This window comes from Rhea pennata, chromosome 3 (assembly GCF_028389875.1).
Source record: "Rhea pennata isolate bPtePen1 chromosome 3, bPtePen1.pri, whole genome shotgun sequence".
Taxonomy (NCBI): Eukaryota; Metazoa; Chordata; class Aves; order Rheiformes; family Rheidae; genus Rhea; species Rhea pennata.
In genome coordinates this window covers 69,821,893-69,844,750 of record NC_084665.1, presented here as the reverse complement: position 1 = coordinate 69,844,750, position 22,858 = coordinate 69,821,893, and the positions used below count along the sequence as shown (strand labels likewise).

The 22,858-nt window shown below is 38.0% G+C and overlaps 1 protein-coding gene across 3 annotated transcripts in view; it reads right to left on the bottom strand.

Annotated features, from left to right (window-relative positions):
* The window catches only part of PTPRK (protein tyrosine phosphatase receptor type K), a 312,834-nt gene that overhangs the window by 58,656 nt on the left and 231,320 nt on the right, over nucleotides 1–22,858 (bottom strand). For all 3 annotated transcript variants that reach the window (XM_062572568.1, XM_062572570.1, XM_062572569.1), the window contains 2 exons: nucleotides 16,464–16,737; nucleotides 13,411–13,447 (listed from right to left, as the gene is read on the bottom strand). In XM_062572568.1, coding sequence (XP_062428552.1) covers nucleotides 13,411–13,447; nucleotides 16,464–16,737 — 311 coding nt within the window. The remainder of the gene's footprint in view (nucleotides 1–13,410; nucleotides 13,448–16,463; nucleotides 16,738–22,858) is intronic.

Genomic DNA, 22,858 nt, shown 5'->3' with positions numbered 1-22,858 from the left:
AGAACACAGGCATAATGAAAACAGTATCATAATGGAAACAAGAACTTTTTTTTTTTTTTGTAATAAATAACTTCCACGAGAAATACATCATGTTTAAACTAGGTATCAATAACAACAATATATTCATAAAGAACACAATGCTTTTGAAAAAGACAGTACGAGCAGAAAGCACACATTTGTATTTCATATTTCTCATGCAAAAATAGAAACACGTCTTCAAAGATTTTAACCAAGTTAAAAATAGGTTAGAGAAATGTAAACATCAAAAGCTAAACTCCAGCCAGTTCACGCTTACCAGATCATGTAAGTATTGTTTTTAGTGTTCATTATGATGACATCTTCTCTTACTTTGCTGTAAAACATCTAGTTAGGCATCCAGTCTGGAGATAAAGACGACTAGATTTCTCAAAATAAATACGATGCTTCTCAAAACTAATATTACATAAACATTGGCATGATAAAAAAAACTTTTTTGTTGGCTAACAATCCTAAATCCATATTTAGTTTCTATTTCAGGATTTTTCATTTATGTTTCTGTTATGTTTCTCGAGTTAACAAATCTGCACTGGTTTTTTTTTTTTTTTTTTTTTTTTTCTGGTTAGATAGAATTCACCACACAGTATAAATCAGTTCTAACTACCTTAACCATAGTCAAACAGGAAACAGCTACATCTTGAGAGGGGAGGAAAAAAGATAAAGTCTTAAAGTCTTACAGTCAGCTTATCCTGCATTATTGTATTTCTTTCTCTTAGCTGAACAAATGAGCAATGACAATTGTATGCTACCTTCTTAACCGCACATCCATTTCATAGAAAATTACACACTGAATGACTATTATGTGCTATGTAGCAGGATGAAATCAGTACCAGTGCATTTCCTGTTATCTCTAAAGGTGGTCTCCAAGAAACACTTGGATTAGAGTTGGGATACAGAACTGCTCTAGCTTATTCACACCAAAATGATGTTGACTAAACTGATAAAGCAATACATTTAAATATCTACTGCTATTACCATGTCTGTTTTTCTAGAAAAATCAGTCTTCAAAATTACCCTCTGAATGCCTCAAAAAAGCTAAAGTTATATTTTTAACAAAGTAAGACCTTAAAACTGTCAAACTTCAGTGATGAAGTCAATGATCAGAATCAATGATGATGATAATTGAAGAATGTTACTGTCAGAGCTTTCAATACTCCATCTACTCAAATCAAGTATGGCAGGTATCTTTAAGATGATTTGTTGAAAATCTTTTATTTCTTACTATGTAGTGGTCAGTGATGGTAATGGCAAAATTTAGCTTGATGAAATACAACTAAATACAGGGCTCAAAGACCCTCCATCCATGGCTGAACTAAATATGCAGTATAGCCTTTATGTTTTGCTTTGAAGAGAGAGAGAGAGAGAAAGAGAGAGGTTGAGGAAGCAGTTTAAACATGAAAGTAGTAGTATTTTAAGAAGTTTTATCACTTGATAAAAGCAGTCGTCACTCAGTCTTGTCATTTTGAAAAACTAGTAAAGTGTCCCCTTAGGCAGATGGATGCTTCCTAATTATTCCCAGTCTGAGGATTGGAGCTGTCACCGTTCTATCATTCTAGCAGCTTGACCTTATCTCAGCAGCAACACAGGTTAGATCCCAAGATCGGACTCCCTCGCACAGGTTTATTCTGAGGGCCCAGCTACACAAGACGTGCTACATATCTGCCCAAACCACTTGCCAGTTCTATGGACTGGCTGGCGGATGAGGCAGTGCACACTCGTTGTATGCAGCAGGTAGCACTTGGACCCAGGCTGCTGCTCCTTGTCTCCACCAAGCTATGGGCAAGAAGTCTGTCCAGCCCAGCTTCAACAGCTGGGCCATCAGTCCGCTATTAAATCTAGAAGTAGCCCGATTTCCTCAAACCATATTCAAAACACGATGCAACTACCCTGTCCCTGAAGAACAATGGTTCTACTAAGCTCTTCTTATCACAGACACAAGAAGATGCAGGTGTCCTGGCACGAGCAACAGAACACGCTGCCCTGCAGTTCAGGTTCTGCAAGTCAGACAACGGGGCCGTAAATGCTGCAGCACTGCACATCCGTGATCTATCAAGATGATAGATTATGTTCTATTCACACACCACAGATCTCCTCCTCCACCAAAACAAATTGTTTTACATAAGTAATTGTATTTTTCTAAAACTGTTACTTAACAATAAAGTATAAAAGATTTGTACTTCTCAAAATGTTATGGGTAATACTTCATTTTTCAGCTGTTTCTGTTCCATGGCTACAAAATTACATTCTCTGAATTTCATCACTACTATTCAGATGAGCATGCAAGAGGCTGTAATTTCTGTTGCTCAATTCCCTGCATACGCAAATTGACTTCACTTTCTGAGACTGATAAAGCTTCTCAGTAAGGCTTGAATTCTACCTATATTAATAAAGCTGTTTGATTTGGCTAAACAACATCACACCCCAGAGCTTATGCATAGTAAGCAATAACCTTTTACACAACAGAATCCAAATTACCAGCTTTCATATTTGGACAATCATATAACGAGATTCAGCTTGCCATCTCTTAGTCCTTAAATCACCAGGCACTCAGAACGAAGTTTTCTAAATTCTGTCCAAAAGCAAAATAAGAAGTCAGTAGATTTACAAATGGGTAGAGCCTGTTGCAAACAGCTACCATCCATTCCCCTCTACATTTGTGGCATGACCCAAGCTGAAAAATACAAATAGTTGGTAACAGCAAAGGCACAAACAGATTTTCTACTGTAATTTGTCAATGAATGTGGTAGACAATTTAGAAAATCTGGATGGTGATAGTGTGCATAAAAACTAAGGTACACGTTAAAAAATGTCTGTACTTGTACAAATCAATTGCCTTCCATACATTTAGGCAATTTTAACAGCAGTAATTATATAGCACCTCATATGGAAAGAGAGGAAAGAGAGGACTCCTTCCACTGTTGTTACAAACATGAACATATGAGCAAAAGCACCTTCAAAAGTTCTTGAAAATAGTCACAATCTGTTTTTCTTATTATTGTCTAGTAGTCCCAACAATAAGATTTACTGTCAAAGATATTAAAAAAAACCTTTACCTCACCTGACTTACAAAAAATATGACTTAAACCTCCCAAAATTAGCACTTTGAAATGGCAAATTCACAAATTAAGACAGAATCAGGGATAGAAAGTGAGCAATTATGAAGCCTCTTAACGTAAATAGATAAGGATTTAGTTTTATTTTCACAAAAAGTGTCTCATTTTCTTGGCATTGCAAAGTGTACAGATGTCATCTCTTTCACCACCATATCCACTTACGCCATACAGCGTCATTCTGGTTTTGGTTGCAAGATATGATGGCATAGGTACCTATTCTCTGTCAGAGCAGAAAATCTTCAGCCATAATCTCACATACTGTGAAACTGATGATACGTAACCTAGGATTTGCCTTAAACTTGCCCATTAAACATCTCATTATCCTACCTCTGAGCTTTTTCTGCATTTTAACTGGCCATAGAATCTGGCTTAAGGCAATCTGTTGTCCAACGTCAGAACTCAGTTTGGTGTAACTGGACCTATTGTAGTTTTGCTTCAGAGCTGACATTCAGAGCTTAAATTGCTGACAGCAATTTAAGAGCGCAGCATTCAAGGTAACATCCTGCAGTTTTCTAGCTACAAGTGCACAAAAGCAGCCCATTGGAAATGGCTGGGGTGCTTGATGCAGAGACCATAACTGGTCCAAGTTTTGCAGCCATACAAAGAGTGGCAACAACTACTGCACAATGGACTTCTACTTTTGTTTGAAGCCAGATGCCTCTTATCTCAGACATGCTGTTTTAAAGTCCTAAATGCTGTATTGGCTTGCATGACTGCTGACAACTGTGGTGTTCTGAAAACAAGCTGCTGAAGTAGCAGAGCTGTTCTCACAAATTTCAGTGATATATTGTCAGTGCACGCTACTACCTCAGGGTATTTTCCACCACAAGAAGGTTAGAGCAGGTCTTTTCTATGTTAATGGCCTGGCCAAATCACTTGGCAGAGGGGCTGAAATAGTCAATATGTGTTGTCTGCTTACATATGTGGGAATAACCAATACTCAGTCATCAGCAAAGAGTAAGTAACACAAGTCAGCAGATATGTGACCTTTGATTTAATGTTCAGGTTAAATATTCTGCCAGCTATATGGTATTGAATGCGGATACCTTTCCTGTTGACTAAACAAATCAAATGTTAATCAAAAGTGGCAAAGGATGCAATTTGTTTTGTGACCTCTTCAACAGTAATGGGTTCTGGAAGCCCATCCTGATCAAGAACCTTTATCACCACATTGCTGTGAAATGCAGAGAATATTCATAATCCTTTTCCGATTGCTGAATTTGCACAAAACCTCTACACACTTCCAAAGCTGACAGGATTGAAAACCACATAAAGGGTTGTAATTCCACTCTACACACTTCGAAATTACCTGGCTACAAAAATCACTTCAGCAGTACCTTGACCAGATGGATATGCAGATGGACCTTCCAGAATGGAGGGCCTTTTGGAAAATGTTTTGGTTATCATACAATTTCCTGTCAGAGAAGAAAGCAAAGTTTGTACTTGTGAACTCCAGAGCAATCAGCTCCTCGCACAGCTGACAAAGCATCAGTCTCTGCATTTGAGTAATTTGGCAGTGTTGCCATTCAAGCATACTGACTTGCTCTGAAACACATTTAACAGTGTTTAAGAAGCGCTACTACACTTGGCAATGCTGTTCCTTGTTTCAAGACAATTAGCTGTAGAACTTCATTTAGCACTTTGTCAGAGATGACAAGCAAACAGTTTAATAAGCTGTTGTAATGTTCAAGACAATGATGAGGAATTTCCTTTTGTTTAGTTAAAAATGCTTGATTAGTAACACAGAAGCACGGTGATGCTGATGTCAGGGCCATACACTGTTTTCAACGATTGATAAGCACATTTCTGATTCAGATGTTGCTACAGTTCTTCTGCTGTTCCTTGCGCATCACTTTTTTCTGACACAAAGCCCTGCCCATATTTCCTGTCCAGATGCACAGTAAGCAGCTTGACTGCTCCAAAATATTTTATCTTGTTTCAAAATATCTCGTTGTTAGGTAGCTGTTAATATGATGATCAGTAACTGTAAAGATGGCCATCTCTGCACTGAGATGTTGCATACTGATAAAATATTTTAGGGACTTTTTTGTATTTAGATTAAAGCAGCTTTGATCTTGAGCTTCAATTTATTCTAGGAGTTTTAAATCATATGATCTCTGTGTAGACCTTCTGGCTGCACTTGAAGTTGGTGAAGGCATTACCACCCCTCACCCTTCATCACTTCTCACAAGCATATACTGTCACTTCTGCTCTGCTTTCACAACTGCTTGTGCAATTTTTCAAACCTAGGAATCATTTTACATTAGTTTGATTGACTATGTTAAGATTGTTTATTTTGGGTAATCTAAATGAGATCAGAAACTTCTAGCAGGGATAGCAATGAGTGGCTGGCTGTCACTTTTCCACCAGCTCTGTGACCATCAGTCATATAGTCTTTCAGTGAATTTGATTCTTTCCCAGAGTTGGCTTATCAGCGTGATCTACAGACATCAACTCCTCATTATTAATGATAATATCCTCAATCTGCCACACACAAGACTTCGATAATACTTTTACTTCCCCAATGCTGCATTGTCATGCTATAGCATAGTAAGGAAGATGCTACTATTTCAAAACTGAATGTATCTACCATGTCTTCTGTATGATTGCATGTCAGAGCTCTGGGATACTGACAACTAGCTAGTGTTCACAGCATAACATCGCTACTAGAGTGCCATTCAAGTTTTCATTACCACTTCCAAAATAACCTAGGACTTGCCTGTAAACTTTCAAATACAATAAACATACATATTAAATTCTCCCAATATAGTGTATCGTTTCATGGAAACGGCTTCAAGTATGACTGATTTTGAATTAATTTGAATTGCATTTCTGCCCTGGCACTAACAATGGTGTCATGATAATTGTATGTAGGGATATTTTGAGCATCAGCAATTGTTTGTTTTATTGGGTATAGAGCTCAACTTGCATGTCAATGATGTGTACAGTAAAGCCTATTCTGGATTGTCAGCCTTTTTCTTCTGACATGCCCACTCATGCAGAGAAACTTTGTTCTTGCTGAAGAACACTGACCAGATGAAAACAGAATCAGTAATTCTTCGAGACCCTTTTCTCCTCCCTTCTTTGAAGAAACAGCATCGTCCCTTTTCGGAGCTGCTCTAATGATCCACTGTGGCCCAGATAAGCCACACTACAGCCACTCCTGGGCCAAACGTGTGCACCAGATACCTGTGGCTGGATGTCACGAGCTGCAATCTCTATCCGCTCCATCTCACATGTTCTTCAAGCCCTGGCATCGCAAGACTGTCCTGCCCAATGGTACAGCTAATCGCAATGTAAAATGAAAGTGGACACAGACTGTCTGGGTGGAATAGGGCTGATAAGTGCCGTTCTATCAGCTGATGACAAGAGTTTGCCTTCTCTAACTGCTTGTAGAATTACTTAAGTCCAAAAAATTACCTTAACTATGACACAAAGAATATAAAGATACAAGAAAAGGTAGGTAATAAATGATGAAAGAAAAGGAACAGAAGAAAGGTGAGATAAAATCAAAGCAAAAAAATTGCAGTACTAGCAAATGGAAAAGCGAAAGGTCATTTTAATTGCATGTCTACTACACAGGGAATTAGGGTTTTTTATTGGAGTTAAAAGTTTAATAATTTTAGTAAGAACTGTAAATTTTTACGTTTACGTCTCCATATTCTTTAACAATGGATGCAACATATTCAACGCCCAAAATCTGATTTATGAAGTAATGTTCATAGAAGCTGAAGAGACCTGAGAAGCCGGGCACTTGCTAGAAGAGCATATATGCTGAGATGCTGCTCCCCCACTTAAAAGTAGGAATTATATTAACATTCATTCTCTAATGTTTATATATAAACTAGAATACTCTACCTGAAGTCTTATTCTTTGTTCCATTAAGGTTCCTAAGACCCTGCAAATACTATAAGAAGATTGAAAAGTTAAATATTAAGAATCTATCCCAAAATATTGAAACATTTCAAAACCAAGGAAAACTAGTATTTATCAAATCTTTGGACACAAGATTTCTTCATTCTAGTGGTTGCTACTTTTAACATGCTAAATTCTTATCATTCGTGTTTCTTCTTACAAATTTACTTATTTTAAAAAGACTAATACATTCAAACTGAAATAAAATTTAATACTAACTTAATACTGTAATAAACCCATTCATTTACAACATGCTTAAAAACAATGTTTTCTATAAAAGCTACTAGATTTATTCAATATACTTATTAGATTTATTGATCTACGAAACTTTTGTTTCTAAAATCAGTCCACTCCTCTTCCAAAACATAGGAATAAACCCATATTCTTGAATGCTTAGGAAAGTGGCTAGGAGACTTGAAACTATTTCTGTTCATAGTTACTTTCAAATATAGTTAAAATAAATGGTTCAGAAGCTACTACAGAGGATTATAAATAGGAATAAATTCTGTATCTTTCTAGAACTGTTTAGCTAGGAACAGGGAAAGTAACAGATTGCAGAATGTTGGCTTTTTTTTTTTTTCTCCCTGTAAATGCATACAAGGTAATTTTTAGACATTTCTCTTTGCTGTTTTTCTTATATGTGTCTTCTATCAAGATAACTGAATTTTCATAACCTCAAGCAATGCCTCAGACATGAAAAAGAAAGGAAGTAATTTAGATTTCTTTTGCTCTTCCCCTAGAAGGAACCCTCATTTCTTAGAGATGTCAAGCAACATGCAAAAAAGAATACTTGTCTTCAATGTCTTATAATTAAGAATGGGATGCACATTCTCTTAAAATTTTTCTCCATGCCTATCAGTCATGTTGCTTCACTTCAATTCTACTGTTACATTTAAAAATATTAAATCCCTTTTTATTTAAATCAAATTTTAGTAACTTCAACTCCACAGTTGTGTTACTATCCTCACATATGTGAATTTATGCACATTTTAGGCCTTCCTTCTGGATTGCTGGAAATATCCCTCAATTACTGCATTTTTATAATCGTTACCAAATATTCCATCAAACAATTATTTCTTTTTATTTGCCAACAAGATCATCACTTACCAAAATTGGCAGATGTGGCTACAGTGATTTATTGCTTTTTCATATAGAGAAAAGGAAAACATGCAATGCAAAAATTCTGTTTCCATCTCTGGAAATCTCAGCAAATCAGTAAAAATTTCCTCTGTGAGAGTTCTTCAACTCACAGATATTACATAAAAGACCATGGAAATTTAATTATCCTAGTTTTGGGGGGTTTTTTTGCTATGAATGAACGAAAGTAAAAACATGATTCAGGCAACATCTACATTCTTTTCTAAATTTAGATCACTATTTAGGTCTCAATGGTGGTATAGCTAAAAATCATTTTAGGAATGCTGACCCAAACATAAAAAGAAAAATAAAAGGACTTTCATTTCATGTATGTTTAGCATCTGATATCTTCCCTTGTTTCTCTTGTTTGTGTATTAATCAGTAACACAGGCATATCTGAGCATCCTGTTACATGAGACAATTTGACTTTCACAAATTTCCCTTTTAGGAAATTTCCCTTAGGAGCAGAAACATCGTCAGGAACAATCTCAAGGAAATAATTATGGTCTAGACAAATTTATGACTTCTAAAGACCTAATCCAAAGCACATTAATGTCAGTGAAAAGACTCCAATTGACATCTAAACCCCTTGGATCTATCCCCAAGTGCTGTGGGAATGAATTCAGAGCAATAATGATGGTGGACTAAATACACACTTGCAGTTGAAACGTTACCACCCAGACCTTTTTATTTCTCAAATCAGATTAAAAAGTCATTTTATACTACTTCACAATTACTTCCAGATGCACATCATCTCAAATGGCATTTTCATCCATCTGCATGAACCAAGCGTGCATAGAGATGAAGAGTTTCTACTTTGCCTCAACTAGTAATACAAATGAAAACCACAGGGGAAAATAATTTTGGAAGCGATGAAGTTCACATTGCAAAAGTGGGGGAGAAGCCGTGGATTACATTTATTCTTTCTAAATACTTCGGGATAACGCAGCCAGTCTCATCACTTACTTATTTACTGCCATACTAGGTTTTTCTCTAATTAATTTTTCAATATTTTTCTCTGATCTTCTAAACAACAAAAAAAAAAAAATCCTAAAAAATACAAACAAATTAGTGTTAGCCTCAAATGTCAACTTCATAATTCTCTGCCTAATAACAGCTCTGCTGTCCCTTCTGTCCTCTTAAATGTCTATTTACAAGTTAAATATTTTGAAGCATCCCTCTTCTACAACCATATTAATCTAGTTTCGTTCCCTTTGCAGTCAATAAAAATTTAAGATTGTAAAATGAAATGCCAATGTAGTGCGCTAGTGGAAATCCATTCAAATTTTTATACTTTCAAACTCAACTCGAAGATGTGACTGATCAGTCATCAACGTAATGTGTTAGTTTGAAATGTTTTCAGTCTGTTATAGAAATGGTATATCTGTTACTCACTTGTTTGGCAATACATCGGTCAGGCAGGTTCAGTTGTCACCTATTCATTACAACATAGGCATACTTCGCACTGAACTCTGCCTTCTCAAATTAATTTTAGTAAGTTTGAGAATTTTCTTTAGGAAATTACATGCAAGGCTGCTGAATAACACACATTTCCTAGCAATATTGCCATCCTTCAGTTCCTTATGAATATCTGACCTACTACCTTAGTTTCTTTATCCTTCTCTGCACTTAGGAAAGCAAGATTCTTTTTTCTTCTTCCTCAGCTACTACATGAGTAAGAAACCAGATTCCTGGAGGCACGACAATGCTACTACTTAGATTTAAAAAGTAATGAGGTAGAGAACTATGAACCCTTTTGTTAAAGAAATTGATGCTGATCATTGGTTACTAAAAGAATTTGAATGGGAAGGAAATTAAGGTTGACAGAGGAGGGCAATATTGACTGAAAGTATCCAAGGAATTAAAATAGTTTATTTCATAAATCTATGGTGCTATACTTGTAATGGAAATGGTGCTCTAGGCATGTTCTACTCCCCGCCTGGGTCACAAGGGATTACTTTTAGCCTGGTTTCCCAAAGAATCAAAGCTTATGTGGTCAGATTGTGTACATGTGCAATTTCCACACCCTTTCCACCACATTTAGAAACACGGGACTCTCTCTGGCCCAGTCAGTCCTATTGGCACAAGGGCAATAGTCACAAAGTCATTTAATTCTTACAAGCTTTGTGAGAACAGGTGTCCAGAGAAGGGGGAATCCTACCATCACCCTAAATCAAGGTCATCAGCAGATCACACGGGCATTCATCCGTGAGGTGGAAGTACACAGGAACTGCTCAGAACTGTTGCTATTCCAGTATTTGCTTCCATGAAAAATTAACTCAGTGTATCTATATCAGACACCAGTAAGACTCAGCTTATGATGAAAATGTTTTTTAAGATGCATCGAAAGTAGCAACATGCTTTAGCCATGATTTGGCACCATCTTTTAGATGAGTTCACATTTCAGTGCATTTTGTTATCAGCAGTGTAAGAGAACACTGCACCCAGAACTTGCTGAGCGAAAAAAATATGAGAGCTCCAAGTTAAATTTGCTGACTTTCATTAGTTTGATACCAATGAATAAACTATTGAATCAATTCTCAAAGGTATATGGCAACCTTTGGGAATGATATGGGCAAAGCCCTTAGTGCATTAAAGAATACATAGATTATGTTAATGGGAATTGGCCAAGCAAAAAAATTAGTCAGGGAAATAGCACATCTAAGAAAGTTAAATTATCAAGATTACATTTTCAGGGATATGAACTTCCTCAGCACCAAACCATGACACTACTACTATATTTTTTTCCGTCTCTATATCTTATCAGTGTGAAACAGGAGTTGTAAAATACAGACTATTCAACTACGAGACATAATAGAAAAATTAGTTCAAACCAGGCCTTTCTATGAAGTAAGAGATGAGAATGATTGACTATATTCCTAACATTGGTTTTAATCCTGAATTTCACTACCAGGGAATTTTTTTTCTTGCCTTTAAGTGCACTTTTAATCCTCCCCTCACAAGGTCTTTATGTCTTTTAAATGCCTTTTCAACAAGTTCAAAGCAAAATTTCATTTTGATTGGCTAACTGTGGTCTGCTTCAAGTCACAGGACATGACACAGAGCTAGGCACAACTTTTATAACCGAATCCATAGTTTAGTTAATTAACTAGATTTTGAAAGAATAACTTAGATTTACTAGGAGGGCACTAGACAAAGTGAAATAGTTCCTGTTTCCCTATGAATATATTTATTCCATGAAACAAAATATTCTTAACGGAGAGGCCAAACAAACATAGCCAGAGTTCTCCTCGGTCAATGACTGAAAGCAAACTAAAAATGTCACTAAAGGTAACCAGATAAATATATAAATGAAACAATACAGTAAGTATGCTTTTCTTCAAGGACAGCAAATTATAGCATTATTTTTATGATGAAAACACAGGAAAAGACTTCAGTATCAGTTTTCAAAAAGCCATTTAGAATATATGAACATAACTCAGCTGAAGATGTGTGAATATATGCAACTTTGAAGTGACACTGCCCCGCTAAAAGCGTTTCTTCTGAGCAAGAGAAGAGATTATTTTACGGGGCTGCCTTTGCCCACCTTCCACATTTATCAATTAAAATAAACTCAGAGAAAACACACTGTTCTTCAGGTCCACACTGAAGTACTGCCATACAAAGCAACGGAGATACTTCAGGAAAACTTGTCTTTAGCGATGCTGGCAAAGCCAAGATTTATATCACTACGGAAGGAAACTTGCTCCCGATTTCCCCGTTCCTTCTGACTCCCCAGGCACTCGGGCGCACGGGGCTGTTACGGCACGGAAAGGCTCATACGCAACTACCACCAGGGCTCATGCTCTCGCAAACACTGCTTTGTGATCAGTGGACAGAATATGGCTAAGTAAAAAGTAATTTTCTCATAAGCCAGGTGAATTACTTCCGCATTTTGTTATTACTATCCAGTTCATTCATGATGGAAGAGACCACTGCTCTCCCATCTGTCACTCCACATTTCTGCAGTATCTTAGGGTATTTCAGATCCTTTTAAGACTCTCCCTTGCCTCAAATCCTAGCACTATATGCTTATGGTACATAAATATTTGTTCATGTGAATAAATTTAATTCAAACATTTAATTTTGTCAGGTGAACATAAGAAAGATAATGCTGATGTACTTTTCACAGAAGCCAGCTCACCATTTGAACTCCCTGTTTTTATTAAGCTTAGCTCACTTGATGAAAACATTAACCAATCTTGAGATGTACATTTTACTTTCCAGTTTTTCCAGAAAACATTTTGTTGCCACCATCTTGTTAGAGGCATCAGCTTTTAATTGGAACAAGTTTTAAATTGAAAGAAATAATTGAAAAGATGATGCCGATGTGCCGCAGCAGTACTTCAAATGCCTGCCTGCTTGAATCTCCAAGTTGTTCTTATGCTGAATATCAATACAGAATTAGAAGCAGACACTGCGAGCCGTGCTGGGTCTCCGTGGCACACTGCCCCAGCATCTGTAGGGTCCTGGCTTCTTTATGCCACTGCAGTCTGTCAAACAACTCTAATGTTGACACGATCAAGCAACCGAAAGGAATGGCTACAAATACAGTCCGAGCAAGAGACAGCAATAAGCAGAACAGCTAAATCCTCATTTGAAGATGAAGCAGTGTTTTTGAGCGAACAGTATGTGATTAACCTGCTGTATATGGGGTCAATATGATTTGTTCTCACAGCTATGCAGTCATCTTAGCCCTGGGCCTCGCTCGCTGTTAAAAATGCTGGCCTTCCTCAAATCAGCTCTCTCCCATGCCTATCCTACAGTCTGGGCTCTTACCTATGAAAATTAACTATTGTGTCTTGATTCACATGCAAAAAAAACCCAGGAAAAGTCTACATCACCGATGCTTGGAAACAATTTGTTAGCATAACAGATAGTTTAACCGTAGGTGCTTTCTAGTACTCAATCCGCCTATCTGCTGCCTACAGTGTTCAAGCTGCTAAAAATGAGATCCTCAAACACACAAACAAAAGAAAAGGCACTACTTATTTGTCTAAATTCTGCGTATTGCCAGAACAGTACTGTCTTGGCCTAATACGAAAGAACAGTAATAGCCCATTACATCTCCGGACAATCAAGTGGTTCAAAATACTGGGACAGTACTGGCTCTGGTTCACACATTTAACAGAAACTCCCCCACATTACATTTTATTAGTTCCAAAGCAAGCTACCATGAAACCTTTGCTTGGAGGGACAAGCCTCTTACCTTTCGTAGCTATTCGAACGCACTGAGTTTTGGTTTCCTGTTGAGAAGGGAAAATTAAAGAAAATACAGTCAGACCATGTTTGTTTTTCTCCCCCTTCCCATTTCACAAATCAGTCCTAGAACTGGGGGCAATTGAACAAAGCAGCTCAAGGTCTGGGGCTTACTAGTGAGGAAAGCTGAGTAATCTTGCCTTGACAAAAGCTGTAAGCTGGATGATACCTTTCTAGACATTGATCTGTACTATCCAGGATAATGAAGGGGAGAAAAGGTGCAGGACATTCCAGACACAGCAAAATTACAGCTAGTTCAAATCAAATGGAAATTATGCCCATTCGAACACAGAGAAAGGGTGCAGTGGAGAAAAGGGGAGAATTAGGGATCCTATTTATTCCATGGCACTGAAATTCTGCGCCAGTGTCGACCTCAAGCAGCGCCGTGCCACAAAGAAGATACATTTGTTCAGCACTGTGTCCAAACTAATTTGTCCTGCTGCATCCAGACCGTCTTGAATGGAGCCACCCCAAGCGTGTCCGCAATGTGCTCCCCTGCGCAGCCAGGTTTGGCACTAGCTTAGAACCAGCTCAGGTAGCTCCTCACATGTGACATAGTTAATCTACAGCCTATATAATCTCCCCAGGAAAAATGACTGTAGTGCACTTCGAAAGATCGAAAGACAATTTTTGTATGTTTTCCTTCCCCCTCCGCCACAGGTTTGGGCAGCAAGTGAAACAAATCAACAAATAGAGAAACAATTTCATTATGCACAGTGGGGGCAACTTCAAAAAAGAGGTTCAGGCACAAATGGGCTTTCTGATCTTTTTGCACAATGTGTAATCGTTTTAAAGGCAAACAGGAATCGCATAAGGTTGCGTGAGAGGATGCAGCTGCTGCTGTATTAGATCATTCTAAACAATATTAGCATGTAATTAGAAAATTGATAATGACAGTTTCATTCTATAAAATGTGCTTCTAATCCTTCCAGCCCCCAAGCATTGCCTCCCCAGATACATTTCCTGGGATCTCTCTCCTCTTGAAGATTTCTGAATAATAATTCAAATATGTCTATGGTGTTTTGTAAACACAGTACGTAAAGAATATGCAAAATTGTGAGTTGAGACTTAACATAAATATTCCATGAAGATGGATCTTTCAACCTAAACAAAAGCCCTGCAACATTTACCACGATAATCTTACCTAACTAGCACCCTCCTCAGTTATTGGATTTACTTGCCCACTTCTTTTTAAAATGTCTGTGAAGATCATACTCTAACCCTCATCCCAATCCCAACAGATTATTTCACAGAACACACTTTACTTCCCCTTGAATATTTCAATGATCACACTGGCTTACAGTCAAGCCCATGCTTAAATATTCTGTAGCTCAGAGGCTGGCTCACAACTGCTATATCCACGTCCTCGCAGACGGCTGTGCAAAACTCCTCCCGGCACAACCTTCCCCGAAGCCTCCCTGGAAGCAGAAATCTGATCCAAAGTTTTGAATCACACCAGAGAGAAACGTTTTAGATTAAAACTCTTCCACAAACTGCAATCAAGTTAAAGATAAAAATATTTCGTTCTTCTCTCAACTTTTACTTATCTGTCAAAATGTAAAAGGCAAAACAAAGATCTATTCTTGTGTTTAATATTTTTCATTTTGCTCCTCTCTATCTCCCCCCTCCCCGCATTTGTTTCTTGCTGAATGAAACATCTATTTCTGTACAATTTAGTCTGCAGGAAGCCAGCAAAAGCTAAAGGAATTACAGGTAGAAAGCGAGGGAAATATGATCGAGTATCTGACAGCTGCCTTTTATTTTCCTTTGTTTCATGCAGGTCTGCAGGTAAGAACTAGAAATAGGAAATAGTCTCTCCCATTCGATAAAGTCCCCTGTGTTCAAGCAGCTCCAGTATACAGTTTCATTTGTTACTGCTTTTTTTGCCCATTCTTATTGGAGGCATGTGCAATTTTCATAACCATAGGTATAAGGTGAGATTATATTCAAAGGGCTCAATGGCAAAGCCATTTTTTAGCTATGATTTGTTTAGTCACAGCAGAAATCCAAATATAAGGATAAAAATGGCTTCTATTTCTTTCAGATGGCTCTGGTGAGTATCGCCTGCTATCAATCTATCTGTGTATCAGGCAGCTCCTTTCTAACCTGCCTGGATACTTCATACCGGGACTCTTATAGACATAATAGGGCAATTTCCTTCAGTTATCTAAAATATACATGTAAAATTTACATTTTTAAATATCTCAAATTCCTGTGCCTGCCACCTTTTCTCCCCTCACAGTTCACTCACCCATTTTTCATTTACAAGAGAAAAAATGGTTCAAGAGCAGAAGCACGGAGCTTGCAGAGCCACGTTGTTTTTCACCCCTGGAGCCCACTGCGGTATTTAACTTCCTGCAGCTTTTTTTCCCTGCCATATACATACAGAGTCAGCGGCGCTACTCAAGCACACAGTTAAAAACGAAACGCTAAGGAGGTAATGAAGGTGAGCGACAGCCACACCTGCGTTGCGCAGCGGTAGCACGGTGCTGAAGCAGACCTTTTTGTAAAGACTCTCTCGAACGCACTGTGGGTCTGGGGTTACTTTTGCTCAATGATTTTTTTTCCTTTTTTTTTTTTTTTTTTGATGTTTGGTGTGAGAGTCTCAGGAAGTTATAACGGCTTATTAGCCTGCCGAGCAGCCCCTGTTCTGCTTATCCTGCCGTAATTTAATCTTCTGAAGTGTGCAAGTACTGAGAATCGGGGAAAGGATTGTGGATGTTATTTAGTGAGGAGGCAGAATCACAACACCGGAATTATTTCAGCGCTGTAAAAGACTATTACTATGAGATGCATTAAATTCTCATCTAGTAACAGTTACTATGATACAGGAGTAGTGTGAAATATGAATGGCACGCTGCCACGTTGTTCCCGTGCCGAAGCCAGCGCAGGGGTTAGCACGCTGCTCTTGCCAGCACCGACTGTGCCTAATTCTGACAGTCCTAATTGTCACCACAGGCATGTCTGACTCCGTCCAGGAGAAAGCGACGGGCTGACGCTTACCTTCTCAACGCTGCTCATGGCCTGGAAATAGATGTTGTAGCCTTTCCGAGGAGCCAGCGGTGGGTTCCAGAAACCCTGGTAAGTCCTGTTGTCACCCACGGTGAAAGGGGCTGGTTCGGGCAGGTTTCCAGGAGGCAGTTCAGCAGCAAAATAGTACGGCGATCCTCCGCTAAGAGCAGTTTGGTAAGTGACAGGGACTTGGTAGCACTCCATCGCACCTGTTTCTCGCTTTGTTCGGTGTGGGTGCAGCTCCTCAACAACAATCTGGTAGGCACTACCGGAACAGAGGAAAAGGAGGTCTGTAAGGTCACCCGTTACGGTCAACTCTCAGGTCCCATAAAAACATTAACCCAACTGCTTTGTGTAAACTGCGAAGAAAAAGACGCAGAGAAGGTGGTCTGAAGTATAGCAGAGCTATTAATTTAGACGTGGGAAAGCAGCAGCACCCATTTTTTCCTGGAACAACAGCATGAGCCAAAACCTCCTAACAACAATTTGGACTTTTTTTTTTCCTTTAAAGAAACCTAGGAATGAATCTGACTTTAAATTACAACAAATTAAACTCTTTGCTAATCGGAAGCATCCGAAGGTAGCATTTTCCTTTGATATTAGAGAAACCTCAGCTTCAAGGCCCAACATAATGACTGCCTCGAGGCTGCTCTTGAAGCACCAATTTGCAGTTGTCATATCATTAGAGACAGAACGTGCTGACAGGCTTCTCCACCTCTTGACCTTGCTGTGGCTTCTATCTTGGCTCAAAGCTAGGCAGATCCAAAGTACAAGTGACATGCTGTAATGCAAGCACAGATGGACAGAAATCTGTCCACTCCACCAAAATAGACTGCCTCATTCCTCTGCAGTTGTCAATGATAAAATGTTACAAATTGCTGAAGCAGATGGCATTCGGACTATTAAAACACCATCCTAAGCCTCCCCTCTCCCCCCATACCTATCTTGAAATGGTCCACAGCTTGGTCACTTTTCAAAATCACCTTCTCGAAATAGAAGGGGTAATTATAATTTCTCTTGCTCCTTCAGGGGAACTACATAACTGCGCTATGTTACCAACTCATTACCAGCTTTCACTGCTCTGCAGAACATACATACTGAGAACAGGAGGGAATTTTTCAGTTTATAAGGAAAGAACCTCCCCCCCCCTTCACCCCAGATCTTTTCAGGTTTTAGAAAAAGTATGTATGTGTATGTACACACACACACAATTTCTCATTTATATGCAGATATATTGGAGGACATTATCAAAACAATCACCTTGTTACCAGGATTAGTAGGAAAATATGCATGCAGACAAGACCTGGAGGAATTCAATTAAATTGACAGAACTGCCTGTTTTGGTTTTGTTTTAAAGCTTTCTAAACAGAAAAAGTAAAATTGACCAAAGTTCTGGAAGTGTCACTGCATTGCTGCAGGGAGCCCTACAGGCAAAGGCAAAGACAGTCCTTCTATCAGAACTTATGGGGCAGCGTTAAATTATTTTGTCAATTTTCTCTGTTACTACTGTTCCAGAAAACCTAATAACTGCAGTGGCAAAGATGAAGTATGATTCTGAGGAATGGAAGAAAGGACAGAAGAAAAAAAAAGAAAAAAAATCTGAAAAAAGATTCTGGTCTCACTTCTTTCTCAGGCTGAAAGAGGAGGTTAGCATTACCCTTTCCTACCAACTAAAAAATTAAGGAGAAAAGTGTCAAAAGTGTCTTCCCTTCAAAAGTGTCCAAGAGGAATTCCACAAAGTCACCTCAATTTTGTAACTCTAGGAAAAAAGAAGAATGTTAAAAAAAAAAAAATAATGACTTAGTTCCAGAGATCTCTGGTTCTCATAAACTGTCTGAGAGCTGAGCTGGGCCATAAATCATCTTCTGCGGTAACCTCTATGTATTAACTACGTCCAGTTAATGTAGCCTGCAACAACAAATCACTTCCGCATGACCCTTGTGTACCCAGAATCTTTCTTTATGCTTCAAAAATTAATGTACTAGTAAAAAACATAAAAGCATCAATATTCTACAAACTTGACAGGATGTAATATACAAAAAAATTTTTTTTTTCTTTCTAATGTTCCAAGGCAAGAAATTACAACTGGTGTGCCAGAGACAGCCTGCCCTGGAACCAGACAGGGTTAAAATCACAGCTCCTGGACTGGGCAACCAACCAATTTAGTGTACTGGGAATGCAGACATTGTGTTTTTACTCCATCTATTCTGCAGTCTTTTTCTTGTGAGCTGCCAAAGGACTCGGATTGACACAAATTCTACTCTCTGAAGTGCCAGGGGAGCAGGAAACTTGTCATCTGCAATACCCTGCCAACTTACAAGAATAAAGCCTGCAGGGAGAGCGGAAGGACAGTGCAATAGTCACACGTGTCTGAGGCAAGCATCCTCTGGAATATCCTGGTTTGTCATTCAGCTCAAAAGCTGAGATTTAGCACAGTTTCAAAATCAATCCTTTTTTCCCCCATTTTATAGGGTAGGGGAATCTTTTTTTTTTAATGGGGCATATCTCTTTAAAGACTGAAACAAACCAAAAATAAAAGATGAAGCCCATGAGAAAAATTAAATATTAGGTAAGTATCTTTGAAAATATTGCAGCATTTTATGAATCTGACATAAATTGTAAATTTTCAGCAGGAGATCTCAGTAAAATGTGAATGTTTTGAAAATTTTTCAAACAGAGTAACTTCCATAATTTAAATGAGATCTCATAAAAAAAAGGAAAGAAAAAAAAAACTTCCAAAATAATGCCTTTTGGTGCCTAAAATTGAAAACACTACAAAATGTGAAAAATGCAAAATAAATGTGCCTATTTTAGATATCTGCAGCTATATAATTATTTTTAGTGAAGGAAAATAGCATTCTTCCTAAATAAATTTTATGCTCCATAATGAGCAAAGAAAGAGAAAATCTTCAAAGTCTCCAAGTAGTCATTATTTAATTTTTCATGTAAAATGTTAAATAAAAGTAACATCTACTCTCTTTGGAAAGGGGCTCTGGCAGTGTTTTTCATGCAACGTTATTTGCTAACAAGCATATAGGAATACAATCATTTACATAAGGGGACCTTTGCGATGCCATCTGCTTAAATCCATTTACTAACACGATAGGGGTTCCAAAGCAACACTGTTACCATACCTACACATAACAGTGTTAGGATAAGGATACTCTAGTGTAAGAGAATGCGAAAAAAAGAAGCCAAAGTTCTTGCAGTTCACCAAAAGGAGGAACAAATGAGAGAGAAAGAAAAAGGGAGGGGTGGAAAACCTGGATGACAATATTCCTTTTCCCAGATGACTATAAAAAAATCTTGAACTATTTTAAAGAGTAATACAAGTTTCAGGACCTGTTACATAAGTCGTTGTGAACATAAACTCTGAACAGTTGTCTAAGACTGCCAGGAAAGTGGAGAAAGTGTTGAAGAGTTAGGAGCTCTTGAGTTGAGATTTGGCATGAATAAATTACTTTTCTGATGTCAAAATGTTTTTCTTTACTTAGGAGAACCTGAACAGGACTTCTCTGTTGACCAAAATGATCAAGAACAATCTAAGAGGCCCCTGCCAACAAATCTTAACCCCTTCTTTTCACCCCTCTCTAAAAACCCAGACTCTCAAGTGGGGACTGCAGTGGTGAACACAAATTGTTCATCCTTTAGCCTTATTCTGACCAGGCTTTATACCAGATTTCTTTCTACACGTCCAGCAAAGATGCAGCACCTTCTCCTTTGACATGTGCCAGACCAACCAACAACCCAAGTTACAAGCTGAACTCCTGGAGGTCCAACTGACAACTACGTTTTAGTTTCTCTCTCCTATGATTCCCATAATTAGACTTGCTGTAAAATGAAAACAGACTGAATTTACATATACTGAGGTATAGGAAACACATTCCCAAATGGATTAAAAAAAAAAAAAAAAAAAACAAACAAACAAAAAAAACTCTTATTTTTAAAAAGTTGCCTAAACTGATTCTGAAACAAGTTCTTCATATTTTGCATATAAATTTAGAATTCGAAAGCAGAATGCATGAAAGATTGTTTTGCTGGTGCTCCACTGGGATGCTTTAGAAAAACTGCAGTGACAAATCATGTCTTCAAATGAATCACTGAAGCACCGCTGATGCCCCTGACTGGGATCTACTCCACTAGATTGATAGTGGCACAGCACATGCTTCATGATGAGCCACCAGCTCAGCCTCCCTTTGCATTTCTCATTTGTAACTTGGTTTGAAACTTCAGGAGGTCATAAAGAAAACCACAGATTACAAAATAACATTTGACAGGCAAAATATGATTATCGTCAGGTTTACAATGGTGATGACAATGGCATGGAGTGTCTTAAAGAAGCGATTGACAGTCACCCGTAGGTTTCACTTAGGTTAAGGAACATCTGTTTCCTGGGGGCTGTCTTGATGCAGAGGTACAAAAAAACCTGATTACAGTATAATTCTGTTTGTAAAAGCAAAATGGTATAAAAGACTATAAGCTTTCTGTTTGTCTGGTTTAATATGGACCTACTGCTATGAGACAAAGTGATCTTTTAACTTTCTACAGCTTGCGGTATTAGAGGATGGGGTACAAACAAACCCCCTTCAATAAGCCAGCCTCTTCAGTTTGATGTTAGAGACCAAGATCTGAGTCCCTTCTCTGCTCGATCACAGCAGCAGGCAAGGAGACGTGTTTCTTCCCACCTGCCTAGTAGCATTCATTAAGATGGCAAGACAGGCTTGTTATGGAAACGCTACTGCAGTGTGACTGGAGTAACGTTTCGCTAAAACTGGTCATAAAGTTCAGTGAAACCCATTGAATCAATTCAGAATTTCAGTGGGCTACATTTCATACCCCCATTGAAATGCTGCTGAAATGTAATGGGTTGCAGTATCCATAACATCATCAAAGGGGACAAGATAATGTCCTGTGCATTCCCTGGAGAATACTTCTCCTTTGGAACAAGGAATAAAACAGCTGCAAATCACGGGCTGGATTTGCAGAATCTTTCTGGATTAAGGTCATTATTTAAACTGAAAACCAATCCAAACCATGAATGGTGGTCATAAAAGTGATGACATTGGCTAGCTTGCTTTTGCACTGCTTTAGTCAGATAAAGAGCTCGCAATGTAAGCTACAGGTTTTAATTTCTTTATTCCATAATTACTTTTGACATTATTTTGATGAGGACAGAAAAGGTTCACCAAGCTTTGATGCACATCAGTTAAACTTCAGATCTGAAAACCAACCTTTTTATTTGGGGATTTGGCTACACATGTTTACAGTAACCAGCACACTATATGGGTTAACAACATTTGGCAATATTCTAAAAGAGAAAACTTTTATGCTGCTATTTTCATTTAAGTTTGTAAAATGTATATATAAACTGTAATTTTGTATAGTATCTGCCTGTGGTATATCATATCAGTCTTCACTATACATTGTTGCTGAGAAACAACGAAAAAAAATCTTTCCTGGCTGGCTTTGCACCTGGGGCACTTGGTATGAGTATATGAAGTTCACAGGCCACTAATGTAGAGTTGTGTATTAAGTATTACTCTCCCTCACTTTTATACTAAAGTCAATTCTTACATCTTTGGCAAGGAATACATCATTCTCTTTTTCCTCTTAGTGTATCATATATTTAGCTTTACTATTTTGTTTCAATTCTCTTTATTGAGCATAGGTCAGTATAGAGCCAACTAAATATCATGTGCTATTATTATTTCATCACCATCACATTATTCCTGAGCAGTAACGATCAAAAAGTCAGTGAAAGAAGTTCTATTATTTTTTTCCAACCAACTGATAATAGTATTTATAAAAAACAATGTTTTACTGAATACAGTGTATTTTATATATAAAATGAATGTGACTGTAAGACTAGCAACTCAGGAGGACCATAATGCAACTCTGGTTTTAATTCTGGCTCTTTCTCTGCACACAGTGATCCCCTTTCCACATATTATATGTCTGAACAGCACCTCCATCACATCAAGCATTCAGAAGTTCATGGCCACCACGACAGTCTCTGGATTGCCCACGGTGCCTCTAATTTAACACAGAGCTGTCCACTCTCCAATCTAATTTAGTTCTAAAACTAGCTGCAATTCATTATAGTATTTGTTTTAAGAATAAAACTCAGCTCTCTGGTTTTGGTGAAGGGCTTATTTCCTTGGTCTCCTGATGTTAGTATGTTAATGGAATCTCTTAGGAACTAATTAAAGCGGAAAGAAGGGAGACAGAAAGAAAGATGCATGCCTCTTTGACAACATACTCAAAACAACAGTTATTAATAATCTATCAAACTCTCCCTATTAAATTATCAGTTAATTGTTAATTCATAGGTCCTTTCTACTGCTTCCCTAGGTCGCAATGACAAAGTCAGGCTATACAACTGAGGA